The 25,844-nt window shown below is 34.1% G+C and overlaps 1 protein-coding gene across 10 annotated transcripts; it reads right to left on the bottom strand.

The window, feature by feature from the left end:
* Positions 1-448: 448 nt before the first annotated feature.
* On the bottom strand, positions 449-25,844 carry LOC141458096 (uncharacterized). 10 transcript variants are annotated; one of them, XM_074135669.1, is made up of 22 exons: positions 25,122-25,842; positions 24,998-25,044; positions 24,486-24,542; positions 24,346-24,393; positions 24,220-24,276; positions 22,892-23,101; positions 22,107-22,166; positions 20,571-20,639; positions 20,097-20,153; positions 19,113-19,190; positions 17,753-17,830; positions 16,423-16,488; positions 15,456-15,545; positions 15,139-15,222; positions 14,833-14,916; positions 14,522-14,605; positions 14,070-14,153; positions 13,760-13,843; positions 13,339-13,413; positions 12,515-12,598; positions 11,010-11,081; positions 449-585 (listed from the first exon to the last, which is right to left on the bottom strand). In XM_074135669.1, the coding sequence occupies exons 1-22, from the start codon at positions 25,703-25,705 to the stop codon at positions 575-577; spliced, it is 2,163 nt and encodes a 720-aa protein (XP_073991770.1). In that variant the 5' UTR covers positions 25,706-25,842; the 3' UTR covers positions 449-574. The 10 variants fall into 10 exon arrangements, with proteins under 10 accessions (XP_073991770.1, XP_073991772.1, XP_073991774.1 ...); XM_074135670.1 differs by lacking the exon at positions 449-585 and adding an exon at positions 2,853-4,772 and having other exon boundaries at positions 25,122-25,841; XM_074135671.1 differs by lacking the exon at positions 14,070-14,153 and having other exon boundaries at positions 25,122-25,843.

The raw sequence follows: 25,844 nt of genomic DNA, 5'->3' as shown, positions 1-25,844 counted from the left end.
TAAATTGCGAAATAGAAGATATTGAAATACAGAGGTTAATAATTGTCATGTAATATTTATGAATATGAAGGACATTAAATTAATAAATTGTTACCCTTTATTAATAATAAAAATATGTAAGTTTTAACACGTTGGACTGTTTCTACTGTAGTTTTAAAAAATCCAAGGAGCTTAAAATTAGAAGAGAGTACATAAAATCAACACAAGTTTATAAAAAGATAAAATTCTAATAAACATTTATAAATATTTGTAATTATGTTTTATCCAGAAAAAAATTGAAATATTAAAAGCTGCATTTTCGCCTTTTAGTTGGGCTATGTAATTGGTGATTTTATGACGCACAAGAGTTTGGGGAACGTGGTTTAAATTGCTTAATAAAAGAGAGGTAATAATTATCCTGTAATTTAAATCAACAAATAATTTATCAATAATTGATAAATATATCTTTTTTTACTACAACACCATGACGCCAAAGTCCATGAAGGCCTCCTTTGTAATTTCTTTCCAGACTTCTTTCTTCCCTACTGCCTCTCTCCTAAGCGATGAAGGTCCTCTTCTACATTCTGCAGCTATGTCAGCCTCGGTCTATTCCGCAAAATACAACAAGCGTATTTCAACCAACATTCTAAATCCCAGAATAGAATTTTATAATCAAACAATAAGTACATATTAATTAATAAGTACATAATCACTTATGCACACCAGACTAATCTATTCAATAAACCTATTCCAGGAAAACTGACACAAAATCTCTGAGCTAACACATTCTATTGATTACAAACATACCAAAAGGCACACCACCTGTCCAAGAAAAACCCACTTGTCCAACAGAGCCACTTCTCCAAACTTTTAAAAGGATTATGCCCACTCAAATTTTCTATCAGTAAGGGAAATGTATAGTTGTTTACTTCAACGAGAAACCCAAGGGCTAATTGTAGGTTCATGCAGAGATCCTCTCAGCGCTCACTTTCCAAGATTGTTTCGCTGCTCCCTCTTCACCGAGGAAGATCTAAAACCTTCCGTACCATATGTCACTTATCTGCCCATGCCTTGCCACTTTTTAAGCTAAAGCATAAGACAAATCTGTGTGGTCTATCAAATTATTCCGATGTAGCATCAGGCAAAACTTGTGAATGGTCCTTTTTTGAAAGTGTAGACCACCAGTATTTCTATTCTTCAGGAGATCTTTCTCTTAAGAAGTGAAAAATCTTAATTTTTGTTTGTTTTATTTAATAACCACCTTTATTGTCACTCACGCCGTCCGACAATTTCAAGTTCACTGTTTCTTCCCTTCTAAAAAACATTTGCGGTTGCAAATAGTATTTTAAATTTGTTTAATTATTAAAAAATTGAGCTTTCTAGTGGAGCATCAAAACGTAAGCGCTCGCTCTAAAACAGGAGAAGGTGAGAGAGTAAAAGGATTTCTTTGCAGCCTGTGTAATCTAACCCACCGTAGATAAAGTTGGAACAAATTAGAAATAAAATAAAACATAAGGAAAATTCTTTAAAATGAAGGAGTTCAAAATGAAAGCAAGCTGATTGTATAACTTTTAATCGATCTTTCAGGCCTTACTTTTAGTGAGTGCACATTATGAATTAAACGAATGTGTCTAACGTTCTACGAAAACCAGCCAGATAGTGGGGGCCCCTAACTTTTGCTTCTCTCTAGTTTAGATCTGCGCAGTACATTTCTAACGCGTTTAGGCAATTTCTGCTAATGTTTCGGATTTATTTAAAATCACCAAGCTAATCCTGTATAGTGATGCTGATTTTAAATTTTCCGAATAAAACATCTGGTAATTACATTTACTTAAAATCCTGTAACAATTTTCAAGTTTTTTATAAAATATTTTACAAGTAAAAATATTGCTACATAATTAATTTCATTAATTTTTCCTATTATTACATGTCTCTACTATACAACTCGGCATGACTGACGAAAATCAATTTACAAAAAAAATTTTGACCAAAAGGGCTTTATCTGGAAAGTATAAAGAATAAATAGTAAAAAGAAAATCGTACCATGCATCAAACTTACAGCCAATGCTTTTCCAACTAAGAATTTCAGTAATAATTCATTATCGTATGGGTAGAAATAACACACTACTCAGTATGTTAAGTGGTACTAACTTCTAACTATAAATAGGTAAGGGGACCATCCTTATCCTAATGCCGGAACTGCTCTGGAGGGATTTTCGAGAAATTCACGTAAAACTTAAAAACCCTCCAAGTAAAGGCACTTAATCTAATTATTTATTTCTAGTTGACAAGTTTTGTTAACATATATTTTTAGTTTATAAATGTAATGACGATATTTAGCGATACATTAAGCTAATAATGTCAGCAGCTGCTGATGAATTTTAAGAACCAGAGAGGAAGAATCTTATATGAATTGCAATCGTTAAGAGATTCACTTGAGCACTTTTTTTTAATAATGGAAACGACCATTTTATATGGCAAAGGGTCCGGTTAATGAATAGAATACAATGATCTGCTTGAAAAAAGAGGTCTTCACATTGACGTTTGCGCCTCTAGAAGTAGAAACCTCTCATATGGTTCACCAAAGATGTATGGGCTTGGTAAACATTAAAGAAACTAAATTTTAAAGTAAACATTAAAGAAATTAAATTTTAAAGTAAACATTAAAGAAATTAAATTTTAAAATCCCTTTAAATTGTATTACATTTTTTTTTAGTACAGCACTAAACGAGTATCCTTCTCATGGTGTTTATCAAGCGTACTTACGATTTTATTAATTTATGTTCATTTGTGATCCCTAAATTAGTTTTTTTCTTTTCTATTATTTTTTATTTATTTCTTTTACTCGAGATGTGCGAAATCCACAAGGGGTGAAAAAAGGCACATCATAGAAGTCATCACTTTAATAAGAAGGAAAGTAACACTTAAATATCTAATAAATACCACACCATTTAATTTTTTCACTTTATATTCAAAAACAAAATATATATATATATTGACCGATTCTAATTTTACCAATAAATAAATATATACAGAAACATAATGACAAATATTTACAACTTTGTAAACTTTCAGCTGCTTAAAAATTATAAATAAATAAAAATATACATACGTATATTACTGTCCAAAATAAATTTATAGACAATTCAATTGGGGATTATTAGAGCTGAATAAAACTTGATTTCTTACAAACATTTTAAATAATTTTATTTTAAAGCCTTCTTTCTGTCTTTATGAATCTACAAAAAATTTTGAAAGTATAGAAATAAGTTTGATACTGGACATTTCAAGATGTTTTTTAGAATATTTTGTTTGCTGAAATTTTAAGATAAACTTTTTTAGGTGAAAAAAACTATGGATCTTAAACCTCAAGTAGAGAACCAGAAACTAGAGTGAGCCAGAGAACTTTATCAGAAAGTACATAAAATCTGTAACTTCACACTTCTGCGTACGTTCTGCCTAATTAGATATATCCTTTATATTTTCTCTGTCATTTTTAATTCTCTAATTAAAATTTATCTTTGAGTGAAAATCTAACCTCATTTGCCTGCACTAGTTTTATTTTTCCTTGATTTATTTACTAATATACTTTTACAATACCTACTGAAAAGTTTCATTTTTGTGCTTAATATATTATGATTTTAAGTTTGTTTTCAAGGGAGAACTGATATCCATCATTGATTTGCACTGTTTATACTTGACAAAAACATTTTGTTTATTTAAACCAAATAATAAAATATTTTTATTATTACTCTTTATTTTTATTTGAAGTTTGAGAGGCAAGTTTTATGAATTTGCGAGCATCTTATTATTGTATGCGTCCAGCAGACTGTTAATTATAACTATCCGGTAGGACAGTTGTATAAGGGTTGATCGTCAAAAATAGTGTAGCAGGAATTATGTGCAATATCTTAACAATTCGTATTGAATCAGCGGTTCTGCACAGTTTATTATGTGAAAGAGATTTTCCATGATGAATTATGAAGTAACTCAATGTGAAGTATCTCTACTTTAAAATAATTATGTAATGGTAATTAATTGCAAAAAATACAATACTTTTAAAATTAATTTTGCATTCAAGATATTTAGCTTTCTAAATTAAAACGTTTCACTTCGCTTTAAATGAGCTAAAATTAAAAAAATCAAAGTTATTCTCATGAATTTTATTTTATCTCAAGATATTTTTAAGTACCTTGGAAAGTAAATAATGTAAATAACTAGACTTCTATGTCCCCACCAATCATCTTTGGGTGTTGTGGGAACATACAATGATAGAATAAAAAAGATTTTATAAAATTAAAACAACGATCGATTGAAATGACTTCCATAAAAAGACCTTTATTCCATGTTGGACTGCAAGGTTAGCAAGATTGTGGGAGAATTTCGCTGTTTAAAGTAGTAATTAAGTTTAAAGTATTAATAACATTTCACTTTTATTTATATTATACTTTTTTTTTTTTTATTATTATGCTCTATTATTTACAATATATCACAAATCAGACCCATCAATCTGCACAATTCAAACCATGTTCTATAATACTCTTTAATAATTAAAACGATGAGATGAGTTTCTAAAAACATAATAATAAAGTTTGCCCTTCTCCTGCTTCTTTAACTAAAAATGTAAACAAAATCAAATACTTGTCGACATCAGGTCCAGACATAAGAACCAAGTCTAAAGAAGTAAAGTCATGCCTGTTTTTCAAGCAACTTAAAGGCCAACTTTAAGCATTCGGCACTCCAAGTAGAGTTCTTGATTTTATTTTTTTTACGTTAATTTCATTTTTATCAACCTAAAAAACAAAGATACATTAGTTTTCAAATGTAATCTGCGCAATCTAGAGAGGGCGGATGTTTCATCCATTGAAAATTTTCCAATGGAGTATGGAAAAAGCAATATTTCCAAAATTTAGAACGTTCTATTTATACACTGCTTTACAAATTTCCTAAACGGAAATATCGCGACTGAATCCAAAAAAATAAACATCAGCAGAGCGATGTAAAAACATTTTTTAAAAAGAATTTATTGGGTAAATCTAAATAGAGTCACTATTTAACAGAAGAGTAATTTGAATTTCGATAATTAATAGACTTTTTAATCTGTTTTAAAACTACAGTATTTTAAATATCTAAATATTACAATGTTAATATTTAAATTAGATAGTATTAAGTTGAAGTATTATGAAGCACTATTATTTAAATTAGTCTTAGAACGTAAGATCGAACTCTTTTTTGCTACCCCTTAACAATGAAACCGCTTACAAAACAATAATTCAAACTGGGAAGAGAATGCACTGGTATCAGAATGCGAGATTCCAAATTCAAGTGCAGTTGGCTCCTCTTTCTAGGAGCCTCTTACAGTTCACTTCCGGAAGCCAGCAGTATGCTAAAAGTTTAAAGGTGGCAAATGTCTTAACAAAAATTACAAATATTAGCACTTTTTTTAAATATTCAAATTTTTACGTTTCGTATCGTGTAAAATTTCAATTAGAGTTGCACCCAAAAATACAATCTCAATTAAGGAATGATAAATAAGGGTGTAAGATATAAGATTTTATTTTCAATTTCAATTATTTAAAAAAAATTTATACTGTGCTATTTATACCACTCGTAGGTCCACAAGGTCGTTGTGACTCCGGTTGAAAGCTTTATGCGATTCCGGAGGTCAGGCGGCAAGTCAACCCCTCTTCCTCGTAGTGTGGACTGGTAACGCGGCATTTGTTGCGGCTAACGGGGCTCTGACGGGTCGGTGTGTCTCCCCCATCGGCTTCCCTCCTTCTATTTCCCCATCCTTTAATCCTTTCTTGTACCCCTACTGCCAATCCTTGCGTCTATCCCTTTATCCTTTGATCCTATCTCTCCCTTTCCTGCCTCTTGAATCCCTACCCAAGCCGAGATGGGGACTCGTGTCGAGGCTGAATGCGTACAGGGTAGTAAAATATATGTGCGGTAACGATCACCTTGGGGCACCGGGCGAAACCCCATTGTATTGTAGCCTTCCTGTGGCAGTGGGGGTCTGTCACAGGTGACCGTCTATCCCCCACTTCTCGTGGGAACAAGATGAGTAATTACAATAAAAAACTAGATTGTAAAACGACAGCCAGTGGTGTTCCTCAGGTTACTGAGGAAGGAACACAGGCTGGGATAAAACCAAAAGGGGAAAGAGTGAAAGGCCCTAAGACGGATTTGGTGGGACTACAGGGAACTTCTTCTGGAGGGAGCGGCAACGCAGACCCTCCAGGTAAAGAGGCAGTCACTGGAGTCTCCCAGAAGTTGAAGGGTATTCACATTACACCTAGGAAGCCGAGTGGTGCTCAGCGGAGAAAGCTAGCTAAGCTTAAGGTCGCTGAGGCTGGGAAGGAGTGGATTCCTGGGAAGGACTGGAGGGAAAGGGGGAAGGGGCAGAAGACCTCCAGAGTGGTAAACCAGCCAGGTGGGCAAGGTATAATTCCTTCGACCTCCTCGGATGGGGCAGGCATTGGGAAGGAGGCGAGAGTCGTTAGTTCTCTCCCTCCAGAAACAAGTCAGACCCCTAAGAGGCCTAGGTCGGAGGTCAGTACTCCAAGTTCGGCATCGGAGAAGGCGGTGGCACAGGGTAGCAAGAGGGTGAAACTCCCAGAGGAAGGGCCTACGGGCTCTTTCAGGGACGCTCTCTGCGCTCAAAAGATGGCCATCGTTCTTGACTCCTATCCGAATGACTTTTTGTCGGAGGAGCAAGCGGATCTTCTTCAGCAGAAATTGGTGGAGGAGATCTGTAGTGAGAAATGTACTGGCAGCATCGGACCCCAGTTTCGGAGCTGCTTTCTCTCCAAAGGTGCACTCATTCTCGCTTGCGAGGGTGAGGATGCGAGACTTTGGTTAGAGAGGGTGGTTCCGGAGCTCCGGTTGGGTGAGGGAGCTAAGCTGAGGGTGGGTCTTGCCAGAGATATCGTGAGGGCGGCTAAGGTGGCTATGTGGGTACCTGGCGCTCTCAAGAATACCACTCCGTCCGTTATTTTGAACAAGCTGCTCGTTCAAAACGAGGGCTTGGATATAGCGGAATGGAGGCTCCTAAATAGGAAAATCGAGCCCAAGGGTCAAACTCTTGTGTTCGAAATATCGGAACAGGCCCTGAGTAGGTTGAAGGGGACTAACTTCGAGATTTTTCTAGGACTCGAAGTGGTCAGACTCAGGGTAGTTTCGAAGACTTCTACTAGTGCTGCAGCTCATGACCCCCCTGAATCGATGGAGGTTGCTTCAGGTGAACCTCCATCACAGTAGAGGGGCGTCTGCAGCTCTAGTAAAATTCATCAAGGAGGAAGATATCGCCATTGTCCTCATCCAGGAACCCTGGCTGGTACGGGGGCGAATTGCAGGACTTGGCGAAGCGAAAGGTAAGATTTATTATGACCATAACCTTGACAATCCCAGGACATGTATTTTTGTTAGGGAAAACATTACTTCTTTACTGCTAATGGAATTTTGTTTCAGAGACCAGACCGCAATAAAGGTGAAGCTACATGTGGATAAGGAGGCCAGGGAGATTGTCGTGGCCTCGACCTACCTTCCATATGACTCTACAGTCCCTCCCCCATCGGAGGAGATGCAGTATCTGACCAACCGGTGTAGGGAGAGAGGACTGCAACTACTGATTGGGTGTGATGCTAATTCCCATAACGAGGTATGGGGTAGCTCAGGAACCAATCAGAGAGGTAAGTATCTTCTGGACTTCATTAGTGCGAATAATTTGCATGTTATAAATGAGGGAGAAGAACCCACCTTCCACAACTCTATTCGTAGGGAAGTGATCGACCTAACTTTGGGAACTAATTTTGTATCGACCCTTGTTAGGAACTGGCATGTGTCGGGGGTCCCCTCACTTTCGGATCACATGTACATTAGGTTCGACATTGGGTTTGACTGTAAGGAGGTGGTTACTTACAGAAACCCTAGGAGAACAGACTGGGACTCGTTTAGACGGGATCTCAGCGCAAACATTGGTACAGTCAACAATAACTTTAGGACCCGGATGGACATTGATGAAGCTGCTGAGAGACTTCAGGGCGTCATCAAGGAGGCCTTCTGGGAGAATTGTGCGGAGACAGTGATAACATCTAACAGGAAAGTAGGCTGGTGGAATAACCAGCTGAAGGAGCTCCGCAGTAAAGTTAGGAAACTGTTCAATGTAGCTAAAAGAAGGGGTACATGGAAGGAGTACCGTGAGGCCCTAACTTCTTACAACATAGCCATTAGAAAGGCTAAAAGAGATGCTTGGAGGAAGCTCTGTGAAGAGGTAGAGATGACCTCGGAGGGGGCTAGGCTCCATCGCATAATATCAAAAAGTCCAGGGGGTGCCCTGGGTACCATCAGGAACGAGGAAGGGATTTTTACCAAATCGGGGAGAGACACATTGGAGTGTCTCATGAGAACTCATTTTCCCGATTCGAAGGTAATTGAGTCAGGACAGCATGGTGAGGATACTCTGGGACCCGATAGGTGTCGGGGGACCAGGGAAACCTGGGCCGTGGCTAAATACTGCATTACCTACAATAAGGTGGCCTGGGCTGTAAATTATTTTAAGCCCTATAAATCCCCGGGTCCTGATGGCATTTTCCCTGCCCTTTTGCAGCAGGGGAAAGATTTAATTACTCCTATTTTATGCAGGATAATGAGGGCATGCTTGGCACTCAACCATGTCCCTAGGGCATGGAGGCCTGTAAAAATTATCTTTATTCCAAAGCCTGGGAAGAGAACTCATACCCAGGCGAAGGAATTTAGACCAATTAGTCTAACATCGTTCATGTTGAAGGTGCTAGAAAAACTGATTGACATGTATATTAAGGAGGTGGCTTTAAAGCAACGGCCTCTGCATGCCAATCAGCATGCCTACCAAACAGGCAAATCTTGCGAGACAGCCCTCCATTGTCTGGTTAAGGAGTTGGAGGCTTCGGTATTTTGCAAGGAGACAGCTGTGGGCGTGTTTCTGGATATTGAGGGTGCCTTCAGTAACACTACCTACAGTTCAATTGCCTTGGCGATGGATAGACATGGCGTAGAGTCCACTGTTTCAAGATGGATCTGTAACATGCTATCGTCAAGGAGAATCACAGCGACCCTTTTTGGGGAATCGCTGGAGTTAACGACAGTTAGGGGGTGCCCTCAGGGGGGGGTTCTATCCCCGCTCCTTTGGTGTATGGTCGTAGATGAGTTACTTGAGGTGCTAGACCTTCGTGGGTTCTCGGTCCTTGGCTATGCAGATGATATTTCTGTAGTGGTCAGGGGTAGACATGAGACAATCGTGGCTGAACTCATGCAGGAAGCTTTCAAGGTTATAGAAAATTGGTGTAGAAGGGTAGAGCTTTCAGTGAACCCTTCTAAAACTACTCTGGTCCCCTTTACAAGGAGAAGGGATAAGGAGAGCTACAAAAACCTTCGATTTTTTGGTAAAACTCTGGATGTGTCGGGTGGGGTCAAGTATTTGGGCATTGTCCTGGATACCAGACTCACTTGGAAGGCGCAGATTGAGAGAGTTACATTAAGGGCTAAACAGGCCCTTTGTGGAATAACTAGAACCTGTGGGAAGACATGGGGTCTTAGCCCAAAGATGACCCACTGGCTCTATACACGTACAGTCATACCTATCATCACCTACGGTTCAGTGGTGTGGTGGAGGAAGACTGAACAACAGACGGCAATTAAGGCTCTAGCAAGGGTGCAGAGACTGGCCTGTCTGATGATCACGGGGGCCTTTAGTAGCACCCCTACTGCGGCGCTGGAGGTACTTCTGGGGTTGGCTCCGCTTCAATATGTTATTCAGGCGGAGGCAAGGGCCAGTGCGTACAGAATGGCGAGCAATGGGCAATGGAGGCGTATAAGTTCCTGCATTGGCCATATGATTATTTCAGATAAGGTCGACCCTGGGCCGGTTATTGACATGGCAGGGGACAGTATCTGTCCTAAATACAGTTTCGAGACTCCTTTTCAGGTGTGTATTAAACCGAGGACTGAATGGAGGGTAAACTGGACGGATCAGTACCGGAAGGGAGGCATTTGGTTTACCGATGGCTCCAAGATGGACTGTGGGACTGGGTCTGGAGTGTATGGGGTTAAACCCGAGGTACTCATTGAGAGATCTCTTGGGAGATACGCCACAGTCTTCCAGGCCGAGGTTTTTGCTATTAAAATATGTGCTGAGGAAAACCTGCGGATGGAACCTAGAAATAGGGAGATTCGCATCTTTTCGGACAGCCAGGCTGCACTGAAGGCTCTCGTATCCTTCAGAATCACCTCTTCCCTGGTCTGGGAATGCAGGAAGGCCCTAGAACTACTGGCGCGGCACAACAAAGTTCGGTTGGAATGGGTGCCGGGTCATGTGGGTATTGAAGGGAATGAAAAAGCTGATTATCTGGCCAGGAATGGGGCTAACACTCCTTTCATCGGTCCAGAGCCTGTCCTGGGGATCACCAGGGGTTCGGTTCGCGCGGCTCTCAGAGATTGGATCTGGAGGGAGCACGAAAAGAACTGGGTGATGTGTCCTGGGGTTAAACACAGCAAGACTTTGATGCCTTGGCTGTGTAAGCAAAGATCCAAAGAGACCCTGTGTTTGGGCAGAAATCAGATTACTCTGATTACAGGCCTATTCACGGGGCACGGTAGGTTCAAGAAGCATCTGCGCAAGGTGGGGCTTATCAGCTCGGAGCCGTTGTGCAGATTATGTCAGGAAGAGGAGGAAACGGCCTCTCACCTGTTGTTCGATTGCGTTGCAATCGAAAGTTTGCGCTATGAAACCTTTGGAACGTTGAGGCCGAAGGAGATAGTAGCGCAAAAACAACTAGTAGGGAAAGTCCTTGACCTCTTTAGGAGGGGAGGGTTCGCCTACTAGAACTAAGAAGGGACTGGCACAATAAGTCTTCTGTGGCTGCGGTGCCTTGTGGTATAGGTCCCGTCCCATCTACCATCTAATCTAATCTATACCACTCGTATACCTTTGAATTTTTAAATTTGTAGCAAATAAATAAAATGAATAAGTATTGAAAAAAAGAGATATTTACCTGCTAAGAAAACTTTTTGGTATAAAGGAGGATCGTCAGAAATTTTAACATATTGGTGTCGAACTTGTAAATCTGAAAAAGGAACAAATACATATTTAAGAAAATTGTCTATTTACTGAGAATAACAATGATAGAATTGATTCATTTAAAAGTGACCGAACGAAATAGGATTCTTAAGCATGTGAAGTTAAGACTGTCTTGTGAAGAGAGAGAATTTTTGATTTCTTTGTCAAATTTGCCTTTAATGCCAAAGATTAGTCAAAGCAGACATAGGCATTGAAAATATTTGGCTGAATTAGACAGTAAGGGGAACTTATTCCGCTAATGTCGGCTAGATTCCTTTTGTGGGGTTAGAGATTGGACTTTTTAGGAGCGACTCATTAACTAAGTTAAGTGAGTAATTTCTGAATAGGAAATTGATGACCTCTCTGGGCAATGTCTGGTAGCTTCAGTAGGAAAGACCTGAAGCCAACAACTATTTGAGTTAAGAATAGGCTCAATCGCTTTTTTTTTTCAATGACAGAATAGACAGACGACAAGTGAAAATCATGAGCACAGAAAGAAAGCAATAAATTGAATATTACTGTTCAACACCTGTAGCCCACCTGCTTTCATTTTGAGGAGATTTAGAATCCTTTTTGTTGAGGAGTATTTTTCACAGAACCTTACCGGACTCTACAATTTGAAAGTTGGTAGAGGCGAATTTTCTCGGAAGGGCTCACAGTAATGGCACATTATTTTGGTCACACTAGACACTCTTACAAAAAGCTGAAGAAAAGTATTTTTACTGGATATCAATAATCATGTTTAGAATAATGAGGTGAACGTTGTATTGGCGATGAAGAGAGAAAAACTTTATTGAAGCACTATAGGGAGATTCTGTAAATGTTTCACCAATTGGTGGAGTAACGAGGAAAGAGATGAACAAAAATAATAAAAGAAATACACGAATGTATGGGAAATTAGTTATCGAACCATTTAATTGATGTAAAATAATGAGAATTATGGGAAAACATTTTAAACTACTCGTAATGCAACAATAAAAAAAATTTTTTTTGAATGTAAAAAATGTTTTAAGTTCATCAATAATTAACATGCAAGAAATGGAATTAAAGAAAAGATAACATCTTTAAGGGTTACTTTAGTATACGTTAAAACCTCAAGTTGAGGAGTAGGCCAGTGATCGGTGAAAGAAATTTGTAAAATTGACATTTGAATTTGTGCATGTTAAGATTTGAAAACGTTACTGTAAGTAGAAATAATGATCTCGTTGTTTGTTAAAAAAAAAAAACTGATGGAGTAAGAAAGGAAATGATTGAATAAGCATTTTAGCCTTTTTCTCGTTAAATTATTTGTTATTTTAACTATATCCTAAACAAGAAAAGTCTAACAATGTTTTTATTATTCCAATAACATAATGTAAAAGAACAAGGAAAAATGCAATTCAGAGAACATTATATCAAGAAGAAATGATAGATAAATTAAAATAAGGGAAATAACCAAACCTGTCGATCTAATTGGAGTAATAGCCTTGGGTATAACTCTGCGTACAGCTTTAATATTACTGCTCGTTGCATCACATTTCTTGGCTTGAAAAACAAAAGAAAAATAAACATCAATTAATTACTTATAAATTGCAAAACGTGACGTGCACCAATTATATTATTTTTTCCAAATTTTAGGTAAAACAAAACGTGAATCAGAAATATCACTATGGTATAAAATTAGAATGTAAGTAAGACTTTTCCGACAATTAGGTATTTGTACTTATTTCAAAAAACACTTTCAATAAAAACAATTGTTCAATACATTTACTAATAACATAAAAACTGCCTTCGGTTTCAACCTGCTACATACTATGTAATACTAACTTTGTAATATAATTAGAGCTAGTGCAAGGACTATGGTATCACAGATGCAAAACTGATTTATTAAATTATATTTTTTTTATACTCAACTCGTTTAAAACATTAGTTACTTTTTGGCGCAGCTCAGCCAAGGTTATTAGCGGATAGTAATTCTATTGTTAGTTATTATTCTATTTTTCTTTTACCTAGATCTAATCTTAATCACTTTTTATGATATAATTTCATTAAATTATAAGAAAAATTACCAATCTTCCGAAACTGGTATACTATTTTACTAAAACTTTCTTGCAAAAATTAATAATTACCAGGAAATGAACTCAGCACTATAATGCTATGGTTATTAGTAACACATTAGCAGTGAACTAGGTCTCCAACCGCTGAACTATCTTATTATCTTTATTTATTGTCAACAAATTTAATTTTAAAAAATAAAAAAGTATGTTGACTGAAGAGTTACTTACTTAGGGTTCCAGTGAAGACAGGAGGGATCGAATCCTGTTGAACTCTTAATAAAACAACCCTACAATCACCTGATCCTGCAAAAATTATTAAATTACCTGTTTGCATCGAATAGATTTTATTTGAAGTAAGATTAATAGGGTCAATGTTAAGGAGGCGTCCATTGGATGGGAAAGAAGAATACATCTTCTTTTCCAAGACCGTTCGAGCATAGTGTCGAGTAATAACATAACCTTCCCGAGATGAACTCACAGAGCATCAAGATATATTGTCGTCGATAGAAGTCCTTGGCGGAATGGGTGAAACTGCTTATCAACCAAGTGTCGCACGCGCCCTATGAACTGTAGCCCCTTCTAAACCATTTTTTTTTTTCAATCAATTCCTTAGCAAAATATCTGAAACAATTCAATACAAAGAACAAACCTGCTGGATTTTGAAGAAAACCAGTTCCTGATATGCCACTTGTCCCTGCTAAAGGAATAGGAGGTGTAGTAACAGCGTTAACAGCTAAAACAAAACAAAAAAATGTTTGAAAAATATTTTTATAAAATATTATAAAATGGCAGTTCTGTCGTTAGCGATTTCATCCGATTTTTCTTATCCTAAAATAGTAAGGTAAATATAAGAAAATTTAATGAAAACTTTTAGCGTTTTATTTTTAGAATTATTCACTACCTTACTGTTAAAAAAAAGCGATAAAAATAAACACTCTGCTGACAGAGTTTTCACAAACCTGCTGGATTATGAAGAAAACCAGATCCTGTTATGCCACTTGTCCCTACTAAAGTAATAGGAGATGTAGTAACAGCGTTAACAGCTAAAACAAACACAAAAAATGCTTGAAAAATATGATTATAAAATGACAGTTCTGTCATTAACGATTGCAGCAGATTTTTCTTATCCTAAAATAGTTTGGTAAATAATATTTACCAATATATTATATATATTATATATTATATAAGAGATATATATTATATAAGAAAATATATTATATATATATATATATTATATAAGAGATATATATTATATAAGAAAATATATTATATATTATATATATACAATATATTATATAAGAAAATTTAATGAAAACTTTGAGCATTTTATTTTTAGAATCATTCACTAGTTTACTAATTATCCGAAAACAAAGCGATAAAAAGCAACACTGCAGACAGTGTTTTGACAAACCTGCTGGATTATGAAGAAAACCAGTTCCTGTAATGCCACTTGTTCCTGCTAAAGGAATAGGAGGTGTTGTAACAGCGTTAACAGCTAAAACAAAAACAAAAAATGCTTGAAAATTATGTTTATAAAAAATTATAAAATGGCAGTTCTGTCGTTAGCGATTTCATCCGATTTTTCTTATCCTAAAATAGTGAGGTAAATATAAGAAAATTTAATGAAAACTTTTAGCGTTTTATTTTTAGAATTATTCACTACCTTACTGTTAAAAAAAAAACGATAAAAAGAAACACTCTGCTAACAGAGTTTTCACAAACCTGCTGGATTATGACGAAGACCAGTTCCTGTAATGTCACTTGCCCCTACTAAAGGAACAGGAGACGTAGTAACAGCGTTAACAGCTTAAACAAAAACAAAAAATGCTTGAAAAATATGTTTATAAAATGACAGTTCTGTCATTAACGATTGCAGCCGATTTCTCTTATCCTAAAATAGTTTGGTAAATATATAAGAAAATTAAAAGAAACCTTTAAGCGTTTTCTTTTTAGAATTATTCACTAGTTTACTAAATATCCGAAAACAAAGCGATAAAAAGAAACACTGCAGACAGTGTTTTGACAAACCTGCTGGATTATGAAGATAACCAGTTCCTGTAATGCCACTTGTCCCTGCTAAAGGAATAGGAGATGTAGTAACAGCGTTAACAGCTAAAACGAAAAAAAAAAAATGCTTGAAAAGTATGTTTATAAAAAGTTATAAAATGGCAGTTCTGCCATTAACGATTGCAGCCGATTTCTCTTATCCTAAAATAGTTTGGTAAATATATAAGAAAATTAAAAGAAACCTTTAAGCGTTTTCTTTTTAGAATTATTCACTAGTTTACTAAATATCCGAAAACAAAGCAATAAAAAGAAACACTGCAGACAGTGTTTTGACAAACCTGCTGGATTATGAAGAAAACCAGTTCCTGTTTTGCCATTTATTCTTCTTATACGTGTAGAAAATTTACTAATAGCGTTAACAGCTGAAACTATTCAAAAAGAAAAAAAGAAAATTATAAACCAAGTTTCTAAAAATAAAAAATGATAACAATGGTCATATTTACAAATTCAGACGATTCATTTAGTTTACTTTCTTTTACTTTATTTTTGGTTTTCTTAAAAGTTAAACACGAGAAGAAAAATTATCAAGTAAATTGATGCTACTTTTCCTTTCTACGGGATCACATCGTGGGAACATGTATTGATTACATATCTAAGATAACCGCAAAAGGAAGAGGAACAGGTTTTGCATGAGTTGAAAGACGATTGTAATCTAAAAAAAAATGTGAATTTGTTTTCCAGGACAACTGTTCTGAAACGTCATCTCCTCAGAATGTGTGACCTTATTACTTAGTCCTACCCTTTCAAAAATGGAATAAGAATGTCGAAAAGAAGAAGAAAAATAAACTAAAAACTAAGGAGGCTGCGAAAATTATATTAAGAAAACCAAAATTCAAAATACATGTGTACACTATTTCAAAGTTTGTAGAAGCGGAGGCGTGATAATTTATCTATAAAGTACAACTTAGTTTTTTCGGGGAAGAAGCACTATCACTTCCATTACTAAAAAGTGTAAAATAAGTCAAGGAATTAATTCGTAAAAGCCAAATAGAAAAAGTAGAAGGATGTAATCTCTTTGATTTGTAAAAAGTTTTGCGAACATGAATGCGGAAAGCTCTGCATAATGGCAAAGTTTATTAATTTATAGGAAAAAATTGAATTATAATGTGAGTTTATGGTTTTAATCTAGATAATAATAAGTTTTGAGCTATTAAAGAATTAATATTTATTTTTTAAACAAACGGTCTCAGAATTCCAGTCCAGAATTCAATCTCAGAATTTAAATGTTGATGATAATTGACCAACCTTTAGGAATTTTTGACTGTCTACAAGTACAGGGCACAGGAATGGCAGTGGAAACAGCTTTCATGACTAAACAAAAAACATTCAGTGATAAATATGGAAAATATGACATATTAACAAAAATGATAGTAGCAGTTCGACATTCATTCACCTTTAGTATTTATAGTAACTAACAAAAAATAACCAGGGACGACGAAATAAAACATTTTTCTGTATTGACAGATTACTTTAAACACGCTTTTCGGATAATAACCATATATTTATGCAGAATTAACGATCTAAATCCCCAGATTGCAAGAGTTTTATCTCACAGAAATATAAAAAATTATATCGTTCAGCCAATATATCAAGCCACCTTCCAGTGCTGGTTGCGAAAACTCCTTTCAGTTTGTGGCAAGTTAAGTAAAATAGTTTTCTTTAAAGATCAATTTTGTTCGAGATTTGTCTTTGTCGCTCAGAAACGGAAGAATTCTCTTGTAAAAATGATTTTTTTTTTTTAGAATTTACACTTACACTGATGTTTAGTTTTTAAAAATATTTTTTTGTTCCGTAAAGTTATGTTTTATTATTTAAAAAAAAAAAAACATGATAATAGAATCCATATAACTTACAGCTTCGATTTGAGTCTGATTTAAGTCTTTGGGGTTTTTATTCAGGTTACGATATTACTTCTCACTGAAAGTAAACCATATTTTTATGTTGGGCATAAGAAAATTATAAACGTCATTTTATTATTTTTAAAAAATCCACTTATCTGTTAACGCAGCTATTTTTATACGTCATATCACACATAAACTATATGTACATATGTTACAAATGTAAGTTTATGTAAAAATTTTTTTATCATTTTCAAACCCTACCCTAAAAAATCTTGTTCTCTGCTTGCCCATCCAATGCTGACACTGCTATTGTATTGCAGTATTGTGTAATGTGAAAAAAAATTATTAACTACATATATAAAAACATGTAATTATAATTTACAAACTATTCGAAATAATGACCATAATAACCAACAGTAATATTGAAATTTCTTAAATTAAAACTGGAATTTAGAAGGCTTTTAACATCTTAAGTTTGATTTGATATAATTTGGTGGGAATCAGAGACATTCAATTTTCAAATGCGCGATATTGACTACTAGCTTTTCTTTACCGCAAAATATTAAAAAGTTATAATTTTTGATACTGTCTCTCAATCAATGATCTTGGCCAGTAAAGAGTGAAATGATAAGAGAAATCCTAATACACACGAGGACGAAACAATGAAGCAGCTGATTATCACAATAGAAATGTTATTCTGACATCGATAAAATATACTGAATATGAACTTAAACCTGTTGGAATGAATGATAGATTCTTTAGTTGCAGGCTTTCAGTACGTTTTCGTTTCATGAGGTTGTTGCTAGTTTTATCTGAAAAGAAGACAAAAACTCGGGTAAAGATTACAAAATAATAATTCACTAATAAAGTTACAGCTTAAAAGTTGATTAAAACAAAATAAACAAATAACTTTTGGCTCAGCCCATGATATCTCAATGGATTCAATATTTAATTCTTGAATCTAAGGAATGTACTACCAACTTGACAATAAATGAGAGCAAAAAGTTGATGGCTGATATTTACTTAACATATAATTTTTTTCCAATTAATTTTTTTATTTTATGTTTTTCAGGGAATGCCTAAGATCGGATTTGAATTATTAGCCGTTATTCAACACGGGATATTGCTTACGCAAAGAAGAAATCAACATAAAAAGTTCTTAATGTTCCATATCATATTCAGTCAGCACTAATAGATACAAAATTATTGGAAAGAGGGAAGTACATAGTTTTTAAGGCATACCTGAATAGTAACAGATTGCACATTGCATTGAATCGCACCTTCTCTTTACTGTAATACCCAAAAAAATGTAAAAGGGCGTTCGCTTAAAAATAAAATAATTATCCCTTATTACTGCCTTATTTTTAACTTATCGACTAGGAAACTTATCCTTTCACAGTTAGCTATATAGACAGACATAAACTACCCAAAAGAGCACAATTCATCTGAATACTACTTACTGAAGAATTTGCAAGACCTATAATGGTTCGCAATAAGTAGTTTTAAATATGATTCACTATATTGTAAATGATACATTGTATTATTAATTTTTTATCTTAAATATTCATTCATAATTTATTAAAAACATAAATTTAATTTTAGTTTAATTATTACTTAGTTTATCAAAGGAAAAATGTGGACAAAATTAAGATTTGGCACAAGTGCTTGTTACAGCAACTTTATAAACATTACCGCGAGGGATGAATCAATTCTCTGACGATGGATTAAAATCCGATACCTCTTAGAAACGTAAAAATACTATGCGTGCTACAACATAAAATCAACCATACTATCCAGAAATGAGGACCCAATTTTCCTTTTGATAGTCAGCATTCTCGATTTTATCTTGCTTTTATTTCCATTGGAATTTAGTTTAATTATTTTATTTTAAAACATAATTAATACTTTTTGTAAATATGTATTGAATAAAAAATGATACATTTTGTCAGCCACAAAGAAATGCCATCATTAAAAGGGGAACTTGAGCAAGAAAACAAAGAATTGAGAATCTCTCGTACTTAGCAAATGTTCCGCCAGGCCGAGAACTTTAGCTCTTAATATGTACAAATATTGAAAATAATGTACTTCACTTACAAGTAACTTTTCTATACAAAGGTGGACCTGGATTCTTCAATCTTATATAACAGGCTTTGTCTTCTGTTTGTTCAGCATCTTTTACATATAACAAAAAAAATAAAAAATAAATAGTGAAATAAACAAAATCTTCCTTTAAAATGACACAATTTGAGCTTTTTTATCACAAAAATTTAGTCAAGAAAAATGAATGAAAATGGGAAATTGAAAACCAAATGATATTAAAATTAATTCATGGCTTTTGAACAATACATATTGAGTGTTCCGATCATAACTGATCGGTAATTGGAGGTAATACCCACCAGCGAAAAATACCTTTCTTTAATTTCTCTTACACTATTAGCGTATTTAATGAGAAAAACCTTTGATTTTGAGTTGTCACGAAAAGTTCCCTCAGTCCCCCAAAAAAACTGGGTGATTTTTATAAACTGGTCTTAGTGTGTGTGTGTTTGGGCATCTACCCAACTTAACTCAAAAACAAGTAATCATAGAAATTTCAAATTTATTTATTTGCTTAAAACAATAGAACACGCTCGATAAAGTATTGGTCAAAATTGATTAACCAGGTACACCACTTTGCTGTGTTTTTTAAAAAAATATTTCTAGTGACTAAAGGTTCCAATGATCGACTTTAAACTTAGCAAACTATTTGCGTATATGTAGATCTAGAACTTTCATTTGAAACATTTTTCCAGAAAAATTCTATTAAGGGCCTTTCTGTGAAGCTATGGAATTACTAAATAATCTTTATAAATTATTTTCAATTAATCCATGTGCATTGTAATCTGTTTCAGTAAAAAAATACGATCCACAGCCCTGAAGATGACGCAGTTCCTAAGTCGATAGCTTAGCAAAATAATAAAATTACAATTATGACGGAAATTGATAATAATCTTTTGGACGTTAATCCACTCAAAATTACAGAAAAAAAGTTATCGGCACTTGAGGTAGTATCGCTGAAGAAACATCTGTAGAAATACCAACCTATTTCTGGATAAGTCTTGTCTTGCTTCGGTGATCCAGGTTGTGCAACATAGTTACCTTAAGGGAAAAAAAACAAAAAATTAAAACTGAAAAACAAATTAATTAAGAGCAACCTGGAAAAAAAGAAAGAAAGAAAAGAACAAGAAAAGAAGAAGAAAGAACAAAAATTTAGGACACCCAAACTAACGCACAACAAATCGATGGGTGATAAACAGATCAAATTCAAGTTTTTCAATATTAATCAACTTCTATAAAACATTTTAAAATCTGTAATAACATCCAAGTATAACCAATTAATTGCTTCACTGTACTGTTCATAAGATTGAAAGATTTCTATAACGACACCTTGACACTTTGACTGCACGCCACGCGACGAGGAGAAAGTAAGTTCTAAGTGTAATGTATTTCATGAATTTAGTATGAACTATTTACAAAGCAATGTATGAAAATAATACTGACAAAATTGCTACTTACAAATTACTCTTCTGTATAAAGGTGGATAAGTACCTTTCACTCTTACAAACTGAGTATTAAAACTTTCTTCTGCAAAATTAAAAATTAGCAAAGCATTATTGAAAAATTAGTACAAAAAAAAAATCAAAATCAGTATAAAAATATTTGTAAGAACAGTAAGATACGCACAGTCTAAGAAATATGTGTAGATAATAAATATTTTAACCTCAAAATTATCACAAGTCGATTAAAATGACTTGAATTAATTATTAAATACTGAGACAAAATTTTCTGTGAATTTACTTGTTGTAGCGTAATATACATTTTATTTCTATCATAAATTAGTATGAATTATTTTGTGCATCTAACATGAATATTAAAATCAGCTATGATTTTTAATTGTGGCACACTCGCAATTTTCGCCATGAGTTGAGCCTGAAAAGTAAACTTCTTTTCTATTATTATTAAAGTAATGCTTACTTTATTAGGCGAGTTAAACACCCAACTACGTGTCTACCCCAAAATACACGACTAACACCCAAATATGTGTCGATGACGAAAGCGACAACTTTTCGTACTTTACGAAAAAAACTCATATTAATCATTATAAGAAATCCAAAGCCTAGACCGGAAATCGAAGTCAGTACCCCAATACATCTTAGTTTTGCTTTGCGGGTCTCGCCTCCAACCGGCGTACTCTCAATCCTGAAGGGGGAGATATTTTTTAATAATTGTCATTATGTTACATGTTATGCGGAACAACTCAAGACTTTCAACTTACGTACTATGTTTTATGTACATAAACTATATTCTTTACAAGAAATATATAACAAAAGCCAGTATCTATCATATTAGAATAAGATATAAATGCCACGTGTAAATCCATTGACAAACAATACACGGTGTTTAACAGAATAAGAATTCCTTCCCTCTGGCAGTACTTGCCATCTTTATGTCTTCTTTTAGTTCAACACACACTTCTAACAGGTTTTGGTCTATTCGCTATAGTTAAATAAGCTGACATGCTTTGTTACTCGTAACTGTCTCCTAAATGGTAAGGGAAGACAACCTTTCGGAGAAAACATGTACGAACACTCTTGCTACCTTCCTTTTGGGTTTTGGTAGGATAGCTCTCCTAAATCAAAAACTCAAAACAGCGATTCGACCCTCAAGAAGGCTTGTTTTCTCAGGCTTCCCGCTGGACTTGACATTTCCATCAAGTTTTATCAAATACTAAGATCTAAAAACTAATACTATTGTATAGAAATAGATTGGCGAAGTTTGCCTTCAATATTAGGCAGGTTACTACTTCTGATAAGAATAGGATATTTTCTACAGTTTTTCTTTTGCCTCCTGAACTTTGCAGACCAGCTATGCAATACTACAAACAAATAATAGGCCGAAAATAACTTTATAACATATTGTTACTTGTTAATAATAATATTTTATTATTTATTTTATTTTATCATAAAATATATAATTAAAATAAAAAATTATTAAAAAAAAATCATGTACTTATAAATTATTGTTTACTATTAAACAGTGATTCTTACTTACCTTCCTCATTATGTATCAGAATTGGTTCTTTTCTTTTCTGAGGAAATTTAAAACTATTATCTGTGAAAGGAAAGAATTAGAGTTAAAGATTTCTGTGATAAAAATATGATTTTTTATTGTTATTTTAGGAGTTCATGGATTGAGAAACAACCAAGGAATAAACATCACGAGAGAGAAGATGTCAGGTCATTAACAATTTCTAATATAATCAGCGAAAAAGTAAAACTATTGGAGTTCAACATAAATAGCCTCTTGCCAAGGAATTTAAATACTATATGAAATGTTCAGAATTACCTACATCAATTTATTCTTCTTAGCGACAGGTTCATTCAAGGGAATGAATACCAACAATGAAACATAATAAATAAATATATAGTGGAAACCAACTCAGGGAAGGGAAGTTAGAGGTCAAAACTCCAGAAAACATATAAAAAATTAATAGTTAATAACCAATTCATCTCCCTTGGAGTTTCGCTCCTGCAAGTACCGTTCCCAGTCTAATATCAAGCAAACGCTTTCACAGATACCTCAAACACTACAAGTAATTTTTTTAAGACTAGTAGAGATAGATGAAGTTTCTACTTTGGTTTAGTAAACCCGTGGCAAACATCGTCTCGAAAACACACTCACTACACATTTCCATTCATTACCCTTTGTGGAACTCAATAGTTCTTTTAGATCGCAGTGGATATGGCTTACAAACATTAGCTTTCTAGCCTAAGTATCTGTAATGTGGATTATTATAAGTGCAAGTTAGAACTTCAATATAAAAAAAAAAATCTTACCTGCAGTACTTGTAACCCTCATGATAGACTCTTCAGTTTGCAGTGGATCGCTTTCTGTTAAGTCAGTTGCCAGAGGATCTTGTTGAGTAATGAGGGGTTCTTCAATGTCCAATAATGAATCATTCAAGTTATCCCTTTGCAGAAATTCGTTCACATCCTTTTCTATGACATATGTTTCTTCCGTTTGCAGAGGATCTCTTAATTCTAAGTCTAGTAAAGAAATGAATATCTATAGGAAAGGAAAGAAAAACGTATTTGAAAAAAAAAAGCTCTTAAATTCTAAATTTCAATATTTTTTTAAAAAAATAGCTTTCATCCTTAATTTTAAGAGTGTAGTAGAATCTCTGATAAAAATTTAACAAATACTATTTTTTTTTTTAATGAGCTCATAAAGTCAAATTTTTCAACATAACACAAAATATTTATAAACAGATCTACCTTACCCAACCAAGTGCGTGCCCGATAAGGATCAAATAGAGAGATCAGAATGACCAAATCTCTTTAGGAATTAATGCAAGAAACAACCCTAACCAACTTCAATGAATTTTCAGAATAAACTCGCAAACAGACCATTCATTCTTCTACAGTATCTTTGACAAAAACTGTAGGACTTTTCTTCCAGATGGCACGCTTTTTACCATTATTAGAACCACACAAAAATAAATAAACTTATTATAAAATATCATTATAAAATTATTAATAATTCTGCCACTATGGTAGAATTCGTGAGACCTTTGAGCACCTTCAATATCTTTTATATGACTATCGGGAAAAATATGTGTAATTGATTTTTCCTCACACTCCTTTTTATGCTCTCCTGCATCAGATAAGATCCTTCCTTGTCGACTCTGCTTTTCTTCTAGACCCCTGCTTACTACCACTTCTACTAGTTAATGATGGTTAAAATCGTAACATATCTTTGGTCATCATTGTTAGACATCTCTACCTCACGTCAAAACCAGACACGAGAATAAGTTTTTCAATTCGAAAAGAGAATACAAATCCATTCTGTGAGATCAGGGATTTTTTTTTTTTTACTTTAACCACAATGAAAATAATTTCTCATCAAGTTGTTTTACTTTTATTTGCTTCTATGTTCATAAAATTAATGGTTTTTCCAGCACGAATTTAGCGACATTACTAGGTCTGAGTTGAATATCATGGTACCATTATCTTACTATTTTTAACGGTTAGCAAGCAAATCTAACTACCTATTTGTGTGTTTCACAGTGTGTGAAGTAAGTTAGCAGCTTAACAACTATGATGCTTAAGTACTCATTTGCTTATCAACTACAATGTACGAGTAAATATAGGGAACCAGCACATACCGTAAAAATTGTCATCTGCTTTCATTTCTATCAATTGTTCACGTTCCTCTGCAACATCTACAATGAATGGAATACAAGTTAAAAATAAAACACCTGCCATTAAAAGAAATATAAGTAATAACTTACCGGCTACCGATTCTTCATCACTGTGATCAGATTTAACTGCATTCTTCGCTAATGGAAATGTTTAAATAATTATTGTTAAGAGAAAATTAATATAGCAGTCATTAAATTATTAAAAAAATTAAAATAACATTCTTACTAACCGAAACTAGAATAATCTTCTACTAGTTCAATTGAAGCACGTCTTGGAAATAGTTCTTCTAAAAATTTAAAACCATCATATAAGGGAGTAACATCCCATCTGTCTTAACTGATAAATACTGAACATAGATTGTCACTAGGCAACTTTAACATTATCATAGCAAAATAGGTTTCCGCAAAATCATTATGCACCATAAATTGCAATAATATAAAGTATCCTCCTATCAATGTTAAACATATTGCATAAGTTGTCATCAAAACGTTGTAACAAAACAAAAACTGATTTCTTGGCGTCAAATCCAACACACAAGAAGACCCTTAAGTTTGCTAGGTTTCAGACTGAACATGTACATTGTACATCCCAGCCTTGAAATTGAAATCGGACAATTTGCCCTAATTATATATCAGAAATAGTACAACATTCTTGTCACTTAAATTCATTGCCTAAACTATAGGTTAAGTAATAATAAACATGGATTACAGAAGATATTAATTAAGAAACAAAGAATATTACCTTCTTTAATCCCTAGTGCATTATCATTAGACTCTAAATCCATATTTCTGAAATGTAATTAAACTTCATTAGCTCTTAAGTTATGAAATACATTCAAAAAGAGTATGCGCTACCACTGTAATACCTCTTTAACATCATCGCTTCAATATCGCCAATCATTGGCTCAACTTTAACTGATTCTAATAACTTGGAATTATCCGATTCACTCTCATTATAAAATGTTACCTCAGTAGATTCCGATTCAACTGATATCAACTCCGGCTGTTCGATTAGCGACGAATTAGATGAAATTTTTCCACTGATTGTGGTAAATTTGTCATTTTTATCAGAGTTCGTCACCGAGATTGGTAAAACACAACTTACTAATGCACCACTGTTTTCTTTAGTTACTTGACCATTAGAAGATAAGTGATTGTTAAGTCGGAAAGTTATGAGTGGAGATTTTATTTGGGAAATTTTTGGCAAAATATGATCATGAATTTTACTTTGGTCTTGGTTTGTTAACAAATGCTTGTTAGAAACTGTAGGGAGCTGATTTTCCTGAGAGGTAGATGCAGATTTTTCATCAGAATCATTCAAGTTATGTGATTGTAAAAACCGATTTGCAGCACTTGTTTGATACTGATTTAAAGTCAGTAAATTGGAATGAGAAACTGAAGACTGTTTATGTTTGGCAATAGGGTTCTCAATAAGAAAATGATCGGACATTCTATTAGAAAATTTAAAAGTTTTTAAATTTAACAATTATAAATCACAACAAATTGATTCGCACTAACAATAAATAATTTGTAGTCAATAACTGACAGAACTTAACCATAAAATAAATATTATAACCATATAGATGGTT

This window comes from Rhodnius prolixus, unplaced genomic scaffold (genome assembly GCF_049639745.1).
Source record: "Rhodnius prolixus isolate KJV_2025 unplaced genomic scaffold, Rpr scaffold_5, whole genome shotgun sequence".
Lineage (NCBI taxonomy): Eukaryota > Metazoa > Arthropoda > Insecta > Hemiptera > Reduviidae > Rhodnius > Rhodnius prolixus.
The sequence above is the reverse complement of the archived record's forward strand: the minus strand, read 5'-3'. Positions and strand labels throughout refer to the sequence as shown.